We start from the raw sequence: 17,212 nt of genomic DNA, 5'->3' as shown, positions 1-17,212 counted from the left end.
GCCTGAATTCATCTTCCCAAAGACTCACACATCTGCTGCAATGGCACATTTGTTAAGCTTCTGTGTGTGTGTGTGTGTGTGTGTGTGTGTGTGTGTGTGTGTGTGTGTGTGTGTGTGTGTGTGTATGCGCGAGGCTTGTCTTGTTCTTTTATTCTGATGAGGAACTTGAAACTTGTTTTAGGCTCAGATTACAGTGATTATTAGTTAATCAATGGCTACAGATGTGTTTGATTTCAATCTGATGGTTTATTAAAGTTTTGCATTACTAAATACAAGTACAAATGTGTGGAAGATGATCAATTACGATATCACAAGGTTTGACAGATGCTCAAAATATTACACACTATCCATTTAGCATGCTCACTTTCGCCAATAGGAAATATTAAGCAAGTTTAACAGATCAAGAAAAGTGCCTAATGTGCAACAGCAATGTGATTTACTGTCTAAGACCATTTTTAACATGTTTGAGAAGGAGGTGTTCATCTGCTCAAGCTTTAGACGACATGCTGCTGTTATTGAGTCATTCACACAGCTGGCTCCCCGCGACTTTAAGCTATCGTCTACCTTTTACATCGTCTCCCAAACTGCTCTAAACTATTCTACTTAACTACTCAATTTCTCAATTGTCCTGCTGTAAAGAGGCCTAAAGCATATCAAACCCTCATGTTTGCAGGTCAGGTTATGGTTAAGATTAAGCAGACAGTAGACATAAATGAGCTTAAAGTGAGAGAGCAGGATACAATATACTTTAATATAAAAGCGTCAAAATAGCCATGCGCATGTGTCGTGTGAGTGTTTTTCTTTTTCATATAAAGATTTCATCAGCTCCGTGCACCAAAAAGAGTGAAGCTTGGAAGTCTCCACATGTCCTCTCTGCGCTTTCGTCCTCTCCCTGCTTCTCCCCTTGTCCAGCCTTTTGTTCTTGCTCTCTGCCTAAATGTGTATCTGTCATCTTCAATTCAACTTTCTACATGGGTCTGTTGGGAGGAAGGGTGGAAGACAAAGGAAGGAAAACGTAGAGCGGATAGACAGAGGCATTGTTGCATAAAGTTGAGTTTGCTCAGTGGGGCTGTTTGTGATTATCACTACAGAAATGGGAAGATGCATTACATTTCCCTCTTCATTGTTTCTTGTCACCTTTCATTATTCTTTTTTTTTCTTCTGCTGTACTTTTCCTTTGGCTTTGTATTAACACTTGATTTTGTATTCAAACACCTGCCTGCTGTCTGGCGTGAAAGAAAGATGGATCGTTTTTATTTCATAGGCTGCGTTTCTCCTTGATATTCCGCTCCCTCACTTTGTTTCTCTTGGACGAGTTCTCATGTTTCTCATGTGTGTCTCTATTATTAGAGCTGTGTATCCCGGTGGAGTTTGTCCATTTAATTAAGAGATTAACACGTCGAAGAGGAAGGAAGGGATTTAGTTTAGGTTTGGATGCCATATAGTGGGATCAGTTTATTGCGAGGAAATGAGTAAATAATCTGTGGCGGATCACCATTAATATTGGAGCAACATTTGTTGGTTCAGGCATGGAAAGCGCAAGAGACAACAGTAAACACGACTTAGCTTTATGGGCTCATTTTAAACAGCACTGACTTCAGCTGAGGTCTTGACCTTGAGTATGGAGGATGCGGGTTTGAATCCCATTTGCAACAGGAAAGGCAGTTAGTTATGGAATCGTGTTTCAACAGGACAAATCAAATGAGAGTTTTGTATGGTTTACATCAAACTGTAGCACCCACTAGTGGCCCAACATAAAAACTTCATCATGTCCAATGTCTCTGCTATGTAGACGGATTTCATTTTCATGTAAATGTGAAATTTTTCTGAAGTGAAAATAATAATAATAAAAAAATCTTGCATTTTCACTTGGAACATGGTGTAAACAGGCCCTGAATGGAGCACTGAGCCTCTACCACCACAGAAATGTGGAGTTGGATGTGTTGATACAGGAAGATATCAAACATTATGGAGCATTACAGATAATCTCAGTGAAAATGTGAGTTCCATTCCAGAAAAAAAACAAAAAACAAACAACAAAAAAAATTCAAATAGAAGTCATGGGGAGCCAGCTGACGAAATGCCTCCGAGCTGGTTTACGCCTCCTTTTCAAGTATGGAAAAAACAGACACAAATGCAAACAAAGCAAACATGTTTAGACACAGCAGATAGCACTGCATGATGCACATTAGTCCCTTTGTAAAAACTTCTTCCAGATATGCCCAATATTCCATATTTACAAAGGCATAACCATACATTTAAGATAGCTAGTACGATCATATAGCTGCAGTGCACCAGTGTGCTCCATGGTCATACCATCAGCCCACCACAGGACACACACTCACACAGTCCCTACATTTTACCACACTTTAAAAATCTTTGATTTTAAGGTGAGCAACATCAAATTTAATGTAAAACCAGTCCCCAAGATGTTAACAGATAAATTGTCTATCACCCATGATAGTTTGTCCATTTCCATTTTGGATGTGCCACGCCTGAAGCAGCTTTAACTTAAGCAAACCCCCCCGTCTGGTGTGTGTGTGTGTGTGTGTGCGCGCGTGTGCCCCCAATGCCTCCTTCCTCTCCTTTTCGGTTTAAATATGGCTCACCATAAATATTACATGAGCAGTGTTACAAAAGCAACAGCATGCAGCGAGAGGTGATCAAAAATGAATAAAACCAGCTGATAACCTTTTCTCCTTTCTTTTGCTGCTTTTCTTCTTCATACTTCACAAAATGAATAAAAAAAATAGCCAATAACCTTTTTCTCTTCACCCCCTTTCCCTAATTCCTCCCTGCCCGCCTTTGTCTTGCATCTGAATTTATTCAAGCGTGAGAAGTAACGTAAACAGCTGTGTCTCTGCTGTTTGCCTTGCACAGCGAATTCTCTGAATTTCTAGAGTGATTATCACTCTGATGGTCTCCAAAAATATCGAGCTAATAGTCTTTTGTCTCCTTTTGTCTCATCTATTTTCCATTTGCATGTCAGTATATGGCAGGAGCAGGTTCAGTTGCACAGATCGGCCATAACATTATGACCACTCCTGTCACCAACTGTATATCAGGCAGCAAGTGAACATTTTGTCTTTTAAGCTGATGTCAGAAAATAGGAGGAATGCAAAGATTTAGCCAAAAACAAATGGACCAGAATGCTGCTCGACCTGTCAGAGCTTCTGGCCTGCAAGGGTTTTGTTTTTATAAAATGTAGCCTCAGAGAGAAAGAGAAGTGAAGGCTGGCCTGTGTGGTCCAGACCAACAGACAGTCTGCAGCAGAGGTTCATACACAGTTTGTTGTGTATCATTATCTGTAGCTTATAGAAAACATGTGGCAGTATGGGAAAACAGTGAGCTGTTGGAGCAGTGCGCTGTCTTGGCCATATGTTTCACATCCTAGCAGCCATGCGGACGTTGCTCTGACACGTATCTCCTCCAGCACTGACCATGGCGGTACAGCTCGCTGGATAATGAACCCTGCCACACACAGAGGGCACGTTTTAAACTTGCGGTATGCAAAATGAGTGGAGATCCATAATGTCATGGCTGATCTGTGAGCGCGCGAGTGATTTTATTGTAACTAAAGCAGGGAAAAATATTTCACTGACGTCATTTTGCCCTGAGGGGTGTAATTATGTCGTGACAATGGACTTTATACAGCCACATTTAAAAGATGGTGCCATGTTTTACTTTTTTTTTTTTTTTCCTGATTGAAATCCTCCTCATTATTCCCACAGTAACCTTCTGTCAAACCCGTACGTGTGCGACTGTCACTTGGCCTGGCTGGGCCAGTGGCTGAAGAAAACCCGGGTGGTCAGTGGAAACCCTCGCTGTCAGAAGCCGGCCTTCTTGAAGGAGATTCCCATCCAGGACGTGGCGACGCCCGACTTCACCTGCGACGGTGAGCCCCTCCGCTTCCCTCCGCGTCCTCACCGTTACTGTAGGCTAAGCGTTTGTTTTCGTTTCCTCCTCGGCGCCGTTAAACATAATTGGAAATAACAACATTCACACATAAAGCATGACCATAAAAGAGAATTAGCGCCATAATTCTCAGTGTTCGTTTCCGTTTACGGAGCCACACAAGGCGGCGCAGCCACTGTTTACTGGAGCGCCGGGATAACAGCTCGGCCGCAGCCTCCACACTGAAGCAAAATGACATGTGTCAGTCAGCCGCCACCTGTCCTGGGCAGATAGCAGCACCGAGCCATTTGAAAGTAAATGTCATCACACTTACCACTCCTGGTAATGCTCTTTGTGCTAATAATGGCCAACATGAAGTCTTTGGGGGAAAGATGAAGTTGGTTCATGAGAGCAGAGATAATGGCATTTTGCTTTACTTCCATTTCACCAAGTGCTTCCATGAACTCTCCCTGCAGTGAGAATCACTCACATTTCTCTTTATATTGTTTATTCCACTGCAGCGTCCCCAGTTTTCTCAGCTCTGCTAGTTTTTAGAGGGGAAACTTCCTGAGATGAAGAGATTCTTAACTCAAGAGCATGTCTCTGGATCATCTCACACACACACACACACACACACACACACACACACAGTCTTGTATTTCTATCCTTGTGGGGACCGTCCATTGACTCCCATTCATGTCTAGCCCCTAACCCTAACCCTTACCCTAACCCTAACCCACACCACAACAAAGCCTAACCCTAAAGAAATGTTTTTGCACTTTTACTTTTTTCAGTAACAACAACATGGTCAAGAAAACACTGTTTCTCCTACTTAGGACCGGAAAAAGGTCCCCACAAGGCACGTCGTTCCACGTTTTGCTATCCTTGTGGGGACATTTGGCCCCGACAAGGATAGAAATACAAGAACACACACACACACACACACACACACACACACAAATTATACCTACATGGATATAAGCATGCATGCGTACTTGCACACACACGTAGAAGACATGCAGACTTGCAGATGTGCATGCATTGGTAACCACCACAACCTCACAAACATGCACAGACACTCATGCACAAGATCACATACAGAAATACACACATGAAAATGTATGTACACTCATACGCATCTAAGTATCTACACATGTACACACACACGCTAAAACGTGTCCATGTGGTATTCTGAGAAGCAAGCAGCAGCCTCACATGACATCAGCTTGTGGTTTCAACGGTGACGTTGCTGTTACCACGGCAATGTCCGCCTATAGCAACGCAGGCCGCCAACTTTGACGCCATCGACGGAGTGTGGTCTGGCTCTCGTGGCTATTATATTTGTCTTTCATTTTTTTCCCCTCTTTCCCTTGAAATTGTTTCAGATCTCTCTCTCTCTCTCTCTCTCTCTCTCTCTCTCTCTCGCTCTCTAATTCATTCCACTTTTCTAATTTCCTGTGGCTGTGCTGCAACCATTTACCTAAAATGAGTTTGGAGAGTAGTTAGCTGGGTTGATTCAAGTAGGAAGAGGATAAGATGGTATCAGATCGAGATATTTATTCTCTCATCTTGCACAGTTTGTCGCAAACATACACACCTACTTTCACACAATTGTACACACACATATACACCCAGTCACATGCACACACACACACACACACTTAAGTAGTCGACACTGTTGTCTGTGTTTCGGTTGTAACACAGAATGACAGACAGTGATGCACATAATCTGATCACTGTCATTGTGATCCAAGCTATTAGTCATGGGATTAATGGAAATTAGTCATGGAAAATGTGTGTTTTATGACTTTAAAATCTACAATTTGATTACACAGATTCTCTCTAATGCAGTTAGGTCTAACCGTTGAGAATGAATTAGGGATGTCAAACATGCAGCCTCCTGCATGACCTTTCAGAGTTTAGGGTAACAGAAAACATGCATACCTCCATTTTTTAATAAAAATGTAATTTGTTCCAAATTTCACCAGTGAGGTCTCACTGTTGCAGTCAGACTAGGTGAGCAGTGAAAGTAGCAGTTCAGCAGCAGCTGAAAGTCAGACTGTGATAGCCGTGCAGGCTAAAAGTGCAGAAGGTTTGTGCTTTGAGGTTTTTGTGATTTTTTTGTTAAAGCATCTTCTTTTTGCATCAAGCAGATGTTATTTTACTCAAAATCCTTTTTCTTTTTGGGAAAAAAAAAAATCAATTTTCTCCTTGAGGCTCTTCTGGGTTTTAATATATTTATAGAGAGTTTTATTTTATTTGCTCAGTCATTCACATAATTCTTCACACAACACAACATGATCTCATTTTTAATCCTCAGAATCAGACCTGGGCGTCGTTAGGCCTGAGAGCCACGTGTGGCCCTTTAACGCTGCTTCACTGGCCCTCAGGGTGACACCAGCAAATCCCGAATCACATGAAAATGGCTGATATTATTGACTTTATTGCAGATGAAATTGTCACATTTCTCATGTTATTGGCCATTATTAAATTACTGGTTGAGTCAAGCTTCTTGGCTAGCAGAGATCGCAGTTGCTAAATGCCAGTTTATTCACATTTCTCACTTTTTTGAGGAAAAGAAAAGTGATTAATACAATTTCTGTTGTTTATTTTTGGAATATATGAATCATTACCAACCAATATTGATTTGAATTTTCGATATGATCACAAATAATATCTCTTTCCTCCATTATGCTGAAGATTCTGTCATTCTGTCGGGATGTTTTATTGCCGATGATTCTTCTTAATCCCTCATCACAGTCTTTCTCACCATAACTTTACACTCATCAAAAAAATATTTAAAATAGCAGAGTGTGAAGTGCAGCACACTCCCACTCTAACACCCGGCCGTGGTCCCGCGTCCCGTCTATTTATAGTGGAGGGAAATGGCTGTTAAGGTGTCCGGGGGCCGCCGGGGGAAAGGTAAAGTTAATTGAATTTGTGAGAAGATATTTAACACGCATTTAGATGTTAGTTCAATCAGCCGACTGTGGAGTGAGTCAGCCCACGGCTACACCTCCCAGTGGACTCCCAAGCCATGTGCACACACACACACACACACTGCATAAAGGCATGGACACACTGCGCGACTCACTGGCACCTAAGTGCCCATTTACTTGACATTTAGAAATTAGTGCAATTAGAAAACTCCAAAGTGAAAACAGCCTATGAGAGTGAGGAGGCAACTCGGGGTGTACACGCAGAAACACTGCAATATTAAACCAGTCTGAAACGTAAACACCAAGCGCACAACAAACAAAGTGTGCAAACTTCCTCTTTCTCTTCAGCACACACAGAAAAAAAAACTAAAAAAAAAAAAAAAAAACTGCAGTGGTGTTATGATTGGCTCCATGTCCAGGCTTCATTATCCCTCATTATAGGCTTTAGCTCAGCTTGTTTTACATTGGGGACCACAGTTCAACTATTTACATACTGCGCCACGAGATTAAAGCCGTGTGTGAGCCTGCGTGTCAGTCAAGGAAATTGAAGCCGTTATAAGCCAAGAACAACACCCTCCTCCTCCCTCTGATCCCTCTTATCTCCGAGTGTTCACATGATTACAATCACTCAGATGTTTCTTTGTCCCCACCAAGAGTTGGCGTGTACGTGTGGAGGGAAGCGGCGAGTCCCCGGCTTTGATGCCGAATCACGGCTGATCGCGTTATTTTAAATACATTTATTTGACAGGAAGACTGAAACGTGTTCATTTATGGTTCTTGTTAACAAAAACTACTGAATATGACCAGAATGATTGTTCGTTTTTAACTGTTTTCAAACTCAGAGATGAATACTTTTTTTTTAGATAAAACCATATATTCACTTTTTTTTATTTTAGTTTAACTCTAAATGTTCTGTATTTACATATTTGGTAATATTGTTAAAACACAACTCTTCTGAAACCTGCACAGTGCACCATAGAAGTAGTAAACACGAATAGATAGAGAACAGCAATGGTGGCCTCTTCAGTATCATGACTCCCAGTCCATATTCTCCCGGGACCGGCAGGGGAGTTTTCGCTTGAAACGTTGCGTGAACAGTACTTTATTTTTTATGTGCTTATGTGGTCACAATGAAATGCTGTTCATTTTTAGTCTTTCTGTCAATACTTAAGAACAATTTTATTGTCTGAAAAGTGCTTTTTAATGAATTCATTTTTGGACATGTGATAAAACTGGTTATAAAGAGCAAATGTTGCAGCTTGTTTTACATGTGTGTGCAGTCACATACATACATACAGCAGTGCCGGCACGCCCGGCTGCTGATTCCTAAACTTTCATATCATCACTGTCAGCTTGACTTTCTAAAGTTTTTGCTTTGTCGACACCGATTTGATTTGTTTCAGGAATGAGTTTGACCTCCCGGCAGGTCCTGAACCAGATCTTGAGACACGGCAGCTTGTTCCGGGTTATGAAGTACTCTTTAAAAGTGCTGAGTGCAGCGCCACACTTAAAGTTCAAGCTTTATGTCTTTCCACCTCTTTTTTTTTTTCTCGCTCCCTTCTTCCGCCCCTTCCTTAATTCTCCTTCATTTTCCCTCCCTGCTCTATTTTCTGTCCTTGTTTTGATCTCTTTTCGTTTTTCTCTGTGTCTCCTTCCGATTTCTCACCCGGTCTCTCTCTCTCTCTCTCTCTCTCTCTCTCTCTGTCTTTCAGGTGCTGAGGATAATGGCTGTCTTCCTGCGTCTGGCTGTCCCGACGTCTGCACGTGCTCAGACGGCGTGGTGCGCTGCAGCAACAGAGGGCTGCACTCTCTGCCCAAGGGCATTCCCAAGGACACCACCGAGCTGTGAGTCAGCCGTGCGAGCTCAGTAATGCACGTGCACGCGCGCTTTAAACGCAGCGGCGTCGCCGCCCTTCGGATAGGCGGCAGGAATTACGGTCACATCGGCAAATGCGCACGTGCACATAAACAAATATGGACGTTTGCACCTGCAGAGTTGCAACCTTCCAATACAGAGAGGCTCTGCTGCAGTGCAATATCGATGCGGTCGTTTTGCCCCCTGCTGCATCAGGAATTAGCACATTATTTAGTGAGCGCACGAGCCTGCTTGAGTCATCCCGAGCAGTTAAGTCTCATCTCCAGCCCAGGCTGCAGGAATGCAGAAGGAAAATGAAATAAAGATAACATGAAAACTGTTGAAAATTACAGATGGCATAATGCTGGGAGATCAAAAAAAAAAAAAAAAAAAAAAAAAAAAAAAAAAAATCAAATGTCCTCTGTTTGTCATGGGAAGCTTTACCAGAGCAGGAACCATTCATCAAGCCGCTGTCTATAACAGTCAGACATCCTTTTTTTTGACAAATTATAATCACACCAATGAAGAAAATGTCATTAATGATCATAATTTTTCCACTCGGTGTAAGATGAAACCCTGTTAATCAAAATCCAAGAATTTATCAAGAGTTAGTAACCGGATCCATCTTTCCGGCCGTCTCCGGCGCCGGAGCCGATCCCAGTTCACGGCGGTCGAGGGCACGACGCTCCCCGGACAGGCCGCCAGTCAGGAACCCAGCCTCGCGCTGTAAATGTGAATTATTGCACACGCATGCGTGTGCACATGCAACCACACACACGCGTGCACACCCACACAGAAGCCCCGCTCGCAGTGAAATAGGCCCTTTCTGCAGGGTCAATAGCTGTGATTAGGTATTGATCAGGCTGAAGAAGACACTCCATCATACTGTCCACATGACCTAGTTATGACCCGACAGCGAGGGGGACCTGAGACCAACACATCATAAAATGTGTGTGATTCAGTGCGCGTGTGCTACGGAGACCCGGAGAAAACCACCAGGAACCTTGGAAGAGAGAATTCCACGTCAGTGAAATTAAGAGAGGAGTCGCTATTTATATCGGAGCACATGAAAGGTTTGACGAGGAGGCGCAGGAAGGAGGTGATTAGCTTATCTTATTAAGGACCTCAAGTGAGAGGAAACAACAAGCTGCCTTTTACACATGTCCAGGAATATTCCCATTGATCCCTTTAACAGATTACCTTCAATGCAGCAGTGTGCTGCATCAGCACTATGAAATGAATAATGCCGTTTTATTACTGACGGGTCATGAACTTGTTACTTTTGTAACGTTTCTCACTCTCCTGCGTATGCTGCACTTAATCCCTAATGCTTGTGTTGTATTTACTTTCTAATCTGCTTTATTCAGTTTTTTGATTTGTATATTTTATGTTCAACAGAAACTCTTATGCATATAATTAATAAAATCTATATATTCTGAATATAATGCGATGCCACCAGGGGCGGTACGCCCATTTAATTTTGCTGGAGTTTGGAGGAGTTGAATTCTGTGGATTTATCTTATCTTAGATTTGGTTTAATAATCATTTTATTTTTCATGATTAATTTTTTCTGCATTTATTTGAATTGCCTTGAAATAGCTGAAACACTTTAACTGATCAGAAGGTGAGAAAGTAAAAAGAACTAAAACGTTGATCTGCTGCCCACAGGTGAATACCTGCGTTTGTTTCTCACACAGATATTAAGTGTGTGTGTTTCCTTGCAGGTACCTGGAGGGGAATATGCTGACATCTGTGCCCAAGGAGCTGGCAGCCCTGAAGCATCTGTCGCTGGTGTATGCAACAGTCACATAACCTTGAACCCAACACACATACACACACCAAAAATCATGAAGCAGTATGGGTATATGCAGTCTGTGTGTGTGTGTGTGTGTGTGTGTGTGTGTGTGTGTGTGTGTGTGTGTGTGTGTGTGTGTGTGTATTCACTGTGTGTTTGTATGTACACAGAGACCTGAGCAACAACAGCATCAGCACACTGGCTCCGTACACCTTCAGCAACATGACTCAACTCGCCACCCTGTAAGTTTTGTGTGTGTGTGTGTGTGTTTGTGAGTGTGTGTGTGAGACCACCCAAAAGATAAATGAAGAGTTGTTTTTTTTCCTTCTCATCCTAATTTTGATTGATCACTGGATCTTCTGTCCTCCCAGTTGTTTATGTTGTCCTGTTTTTACACTCTGCTCTTTGCTCCTCTTTAACTTTTGTTTTACAAGTTTGGAGCCACACTTTTGTTCTTTTTACATTTTTATTTTCCACTTCAATACATCCACCTTTCACATCCTGTGCAGGGGCTTTCTTCAGTTTTCAAAGGACTTTTATGCATGTAGTGAGTGAGTGGTGACGATAGCAGTGCAATCTGTAGTGAAAAAGTGCTGCATAAGTGAAATCTATTTACTATATCTATGATGTTCACTCAGCATCTTTGTGAAGATGTTTTAGTGTTTCCATTTTTACATAATTCAAAATAATTTATCGGTTAAGACTTGTGAAAGAAGGATTGTTTTGCGCATAATGAAGCATCTTGAGTGGCCTCTGAGAAAGTGCATTTGTCCTCTCTAAAAGTCTTTTATATGACTTCTATATGACTTGACGTCCATATACCGTAGCCATACTGTATATATAATGAAATTATAATTACAAGTCAACTTTGAAATAGACTTTAAAGCCAAAAAAGTTTCTTTAATGTATCTGTCAGACATCATTAGCCTTCATTTCTTTAATTATTTTATTATCACTGTTCATTATGAATTATGATGAATTATTAATAGCCTAAGACTTCATTACAGAGTTATGTCCTCAGACTTTTGTCATTTCAATTCTTCATCCATTCCTAACTGCATTTTTTGTTCATGAGCTGTTTTTAAGGAGAAGAAATGCTCCCCCAGTGTGGGACTTTCCGAAAAGTAGGAGTTGTCCTGGAGCACTTTATGGAACCCTGCCTAATTTTTTTTTAACCCTGATATGAAGTGACTTACTTGTTCATTTTCTATCCAAAAGTGGTCACAGTTATTTTAGGCAGGGGCACAAAACGTGAAACAGAGAATGTTTCATGTAAAAACAGTAATTTTATACATCCCCAGCACCAACAAAATGAACCAACAGCCACCATGCAGCGCCGTATTTCTGTCAAACTGTTCCTGTTGTTGAACCAGGATAGTGTTTGATATTAGTGCATGGTAAAATGTGACTGTTAAAAACTGCATCTTGAAGTGGAAATCTCTCGTTTGCCCTTGTGTGTCGTCTGCCAGCATCCTGAGTTACAACCAGATCCGCTGCATCCCGGTCCACGCCTTCGACGGGCTCAAGTCGCTGCGCCTGCTGTGAGTATCGTGCGCTCCGCCGTCAAGCGCCGCAGCGGATTCAATATTCAACGCTCTCCTTTTGCTAGTTATATTACTGAGCTAAATCAAAGTTTAATCACTCCCCTGATTTCGGGCCAAGTGCCACGTTAAGACCCAGCTGCAGAAACGAGCCAGTCACGCACTCGTCCGCCGTTTCAGGGCAGTAAAAGACACAGAAGTGACAGTTTCTCATTTCTTTAATGCGCCCTCTTTCTGTAACTGCATGCCCCGGCCCTCTCCGCCCCGGTGTCCCTCAGCTGTGTTCATCTCTCTCTCTCTCTATCTTTCTGCTCCATCCATTCTCTCCTCCGTTCCTCTCTCTCTCTCTCTCTCTCTCTCTCTCTCTCTCTCTCCTTCTCTCTCTCTCTCCGCCCAGTGTTGTGTTTGATGAATCGACCTTCAGCCTCGGTTTCTCTCAGTCATCCATTTTGTTGTCCACCCTCTGTCTCACAAATCAACATGCATGCGCGGGTGCGCGCGCGCACACACACACACACACACACACACACACACACACACACACACACACACACACTGACCCTCCTCTTAGATGCGTTCTGTATCACTAGCTCTACACACATCACCATAAATGGAAACAAATCCGGCTAAAACAGAAGCAGGCACGTTGAAATTCTCACTTTTCGCTTTAGAGAAACAATGAAATGTATTTGTAGTGATGTGCTTTTATAAATTTAAACTGTTTGGATATTGAAAAGGTGCTGGAGACGGAACTGCCAGGCGGGACGGAGATTTATGGACGCAGGGAAGGAGAAGGTGGAGATGGTTGATGTGACAGTAGAGCAGGCAGGGGGTGGAGGAAAGGGAATTATCTGTGGTGACCTCTGACCCCGGGGATGGAGGATACACCCTGGACAGGCCAGCAGTCCATCACAGGGCAAAGACAGTCACATTTACACCATAGGGACGTTTGGAGTCACCAATTATCTTCAAGCAGAGGTTTTTGGATTGAGAGATGAAACCAGACCTGAAGTATCGCCTCTAAACAAAATATACTAGTTATTTTAAATCTTAACATTCATTAGTTTTGCTCTGTTATCATAGTATTGGATATTTTCAAATTTCTGTTTTGGATTAATTAAACATTTTCTATTTTATTCTATATATTAATTGTACTTTCAAAGGACACGTAAGACTTTCTTCCTGCACCATCTTTAGTCGTTCCATTTGAGCATCGATGACGTGGAATATAGAAATATATTCAGTCATAAACAAAGACTATCAGTACATCCATTTTAGGTTTTTAACAGTCTAATAGTTTTATTCACCCCATATCCCCAGAGACGAGATTTTAAATGTAGATTCTTGTCTTGTTTTTCATGTAAAGTCTGTCTGATTGAGCGATGCCACCGCTGTGCGTTAGGCGGCAGTAGTGAGTCGGGATAAAATCCAGTTTGTCTTCAGTCCTTTGAGTTTGTTTGCTTAGTTTGTAAACCACCAATAATTCTGTTCAATCCGGTCAGTCGACATCATGTATCATTTTTTTTTTACTCCAAACTTTTCCTCAAGTTTTCAATCCATAAACGTGACGCATACTGTCCCTTTAAGCCAGTGACCTCGGCGATACCATTAGCTTAAACCTGGAACTTTCCTTTCAAACATTGTCATGAAATAATGATCCTGGATCCATTCCTTAATCTCTGCTGGCATTACAAACTAAACTTTGGCCGCCTTTGATTGGCCATAAAGGGGGGAAAAAATCAGTGTTTTGCCCTCTGAGAGGTCAGCTTTGTTTTTTTGGCCTCTATGTATTGACTGTATCTTTTCCAAAGCTTTCACATTGTACAAGTTCTTTCTTCCCTTCATTTAGTTGATGTTGCTGTGGGGAGTAATCCCTCTCTGCCCCCGCATAGCAATGTCACTTCCTCATTACCCACAACCCCCTCTGGGCCAGTCTTACGCAGGGGCTGTTAGACCACCGCATATAGAGGCTGCACAAAGGCTTTAAGCACAGACTCAAACGCATTCTAAAGCACATGAAGACCCACAAATCTGTGCACGCTTGCAGACTGACCTAAACATGCACACACTGAATTAGCCACACACACAGACACACACACACACACACACACACACACACACACACACACACACACACACACACACGCACATTTTTTCCAACAGTGGTGGTTTGATATCCGTTCCCTGCTTCAGCCCTTCGTTCTGATGAAATGTGAACTTACAGTATATCCGGCAGGCAACACACACACACACACACACACAAGTTTACACCAGCATATGGTATATTGCAGCCTGCCATTTGTTTATGTGCTTTTTTTTGTTTGTTTTTTTCACACACACCCACACACAGCCATGTTTCCATCACTTCAGGAGACATCACATTTAATTCCTTGGAAACTTACACCAACCCTTAAACTATGAAATCCACTATTCATTCATTTCCATTTTAGTGTTGATGGGAGCTGAGGCTGACCCCAGCTAACCATGAGCGAAGCGCAGGGCTCCACCCTTCACAGATCAAACACGCAACGTCTTTTAGTGAAAATGCAAAACTTTCCTTGCAAATTTGGACGTCCATTTACGAAACAACGGCGCCCGATGTCACTGAGAATCCAATTTTTTTGAGAACAGCTCCTAAGGTGGAACTTTTTTAAGATGCTCTGACTCCCTCTCATTGTAGAAACGGGTGAAAACACAACTTTTCTGAAACGTTGCCACTGCTCATGCGCACCATGGGTGTCGTACATGGGTCTTCTGCACATGTGCCAGTCGATGGACAGTAACAACAATAGCAGCCTCCAGACACTCATGACTCCCAGTGCCTTTTCTCCTGGGACTTGGTAGTTTTAGAGTTGAGAGTCAACCAGAATAGCAGTCCAACGTGGTCATCGGTCCATACGCATGTCGGTTTACTCACCATTGCTAATGTTTATAGCATATTGTTCCCTGCAGGCATCCATGTGTGGTTTCATAAACATACAGCAGGGCCAACTCATGGCCTGGCATGCTAGGCTAGCTAGCATTGCTAGCTACATCATTTTTTTGCGTTTCTGATGTTTCCCTGTAAACAGACATGATTGAAAATGTTATCTTGTCAACACAAAAATGAGTTTTCACAGTGCGTGTGAATGTCTATCTCTGTGTGAGGTTGGATGGATGAACACTAGTTTAAATTCCAGAACCACACAAAAACACTCCACAGTCGTCAAGATGACCATGAGACAGTTTATATTCTTTTCAGATCCCAGAACAGGCTCCACTGCCCGACATTGAAAATGTCTTTCTCTTTATTTTGTGTTATTCCTCCATAAATATTATATTTGTTTTCTATTATGCAGAGGGATGAGAGTATGTCTGCTGCTGCAGAACCACAAATAAATTTAAATAATTTAGCTTGCAGCTAGTCGGTGTTCACACCGGCTGGATTAACTTGTTCAAAAAATGGAGTCTTTGGCAGCTTTGTTGTCTCACCTCATTTAACTCTAATAGGACGGATTTTCGGATATGATGGTTATTCATTCTCCGGTCCGTAAGTAAAGCACGCTGACTTAATTCAAGCCTAAATTTTTGAAAAAGTTCCAGAGAGAGAACAGAGAGAAGAGACCTCAATCTATGGGAGATGCACATGTTCAGCCAGTGACATCCAAAAATGAAAGATGGATGTCTGAGAAGAAAGGCAGAAGAAGAGTCATATAGAGCAGTGATTAAGGTCTCCCAGCAGGGTAAACCTAGAGCAGCTCGAAGAGAATGGTCCAGGGGGGCTTGAACCAGTCCGACACGTAAAAACCAGTTATGTAACAGGAGCAGCTGCTAACTGAAAACTGCAACAGAGACAGAAGTTACAGTGGTGGTTTTCATCCAAATAACAGTGTAACTGTGAATGTAGCCATAAATAAGTACTTGATTCTCAAGACGTGTTAATATTCCCAACAAGGTTGTGATTAATGTTGGCCCGTTTTCCTCCCATTCGCTGTCTTCCAGGACTCTTCATGGCAATGACCTTTCAACTATCCCAGAAGGAGCTTTCAACCACCTGACCTCGCTCTCCCACCTGTGAGTGCAGCCTCTGCTTGTCTTCCACACGTGTCTCCGAGCTGTAAATATTCACCGCTGTGTCGTGTTAACTGTGTCCAGGGCCCTCGGCGCCAACCCCCTGTACTGTAACTGTGACCTGCGCTGGCTCTCCCAGTGGGTCAAGGCTGGCTTCAAAGAGCCCGGTGAGAGAAATGTCATCTTTCAGCCACAGTGAAAATCTAAGTTTGTGTTTCTCTTTCCTCGGAGCCCCCATAAATTTTGTAGATTCAACAACTTTATTTTTACCAAGGCCAATTCTACTCTGATTAACAGTCTTTTAGAAGGAATGTGATAAATAAAACGGAGACAAACACAATCTGCTGCGTCCCAAACGCTTATCAGAAACAACCAGAGGTGGAAAAACTAATCACACACTTCACTTACATGGAAGAACACACAGTCTGCTAGTGTCTACACTATGGTAAAAGAACCAATTCAACATCTTTATATAAAGTTAAATATTCTGCAAATATTAAATTATGAAATGATTTTTAAATTTGTGTGTGCACGATTCATTGTAAAGCTACTTTTTTCAGGTGTCAGTGGAGGTGGATCACTTATCTGCATCCACATGTGCACAAACTTTAGGATCATTGTAATACTATTTTAGAGTTTGGATACGTCAACTTAATTACAAGCAATGAGATAAATAATGATTCAAATATTTTTGTTAATATGAAAAAATAACTTAGTATTATTATTTATATAATTTCTTATAGTCAGCCCCTCTCAGCTACATCTTTGAAAAATGTGAAAGACATGCTGTTTATCTGTAACCTCTGCCTCTAGGCATTGCTCGTTGCACTGGGCCTCCAGACATGGCTGACAGACTCCTTCTCACCACACCACTCAACAGATTCCAGTGTAAAGGTACGTATTGACTTCATTATAGCTGCAAAGCCACGTTCACACCACTGATCGGAATTGGTCTCAATCATTAAGATTATAATAATATGTATGTGACGTGGTTTTCAGGTTGTGAGGGATGCATTTTCACTTAGAATGTTGTAAACCAAGCTTCTTTTCGTTCAAATTTTTCAGATGGTTCTCTGAATAATGCTGAAATAATGAAACATATTATAAAGAAGTTATTTTCATTCAAAAAGGGGAGTGA

General features: G+C 42.0%; 1 protein-coding gene across 1 annotated transcript in view; it reads left to right on the top strand.

The window, feature by feature from the left end:
- slit3 (slit homolog 3 (Drosophila)) overlaps positions 1 to 17,212 on the top strand; it is a 288,135-nt gene that overhangs the window by 237,323 nt on the left and 33,600 nt on the right. The window contains exons 19-26 of the mRNA XM_030116436.1: positions 3,732 to 3,895; positions 8,546 to 8,678; positions 10,413 to 10,481; positions 10,654 to 10,725; positions 11,953 to 12,024; positions 16,006 to 16,077; positions 16,159 to 16,241; positions 16,888 to 16,968. Coding sequence (XP_029972296.1) covers positions 3,732 to 3,895; positions 8,546 to 8,678; positions 10,413 to 10,481; positions 10,654 to 10,725; positions 11,953 to 12,024; positions 16,006 to 16,077; positions 16,159 to 16,241; positions 16,888 to 16,968 — 746 coding nt within the window. The remainder of the gene's footprint in view (positions 1 to 3,731; positions 3,896 to 8,545; positions 8,679 to 10,412; positions 10,482 to 10,653; positions 10,726 to 11,952; positions 12,025 to 16,005; positions 16,078 to 16,158; positions 16,242 to 16,887; positions 16,969 to 17,212) is intronic.

The sequence above is a fragment of the Salarias fasciatus genome, chromosome 2 (genome assembly GCF_902148845.1).
Source record: "Salarias fasciatus chromosome 2, fSalaFa1.1, whole genome shotgun sequence".
Lineage (NCBI taxonomy): Eukaryota > Metazoa > Chordata > Actinopteri > Blenniiformes > Blenniidae > Salarias > Salarias fasciatus.
Note: the sequence above shows the minus strand (reverse complement) of the source record. Positions and strands in the feature narration are given on the sequence as shown.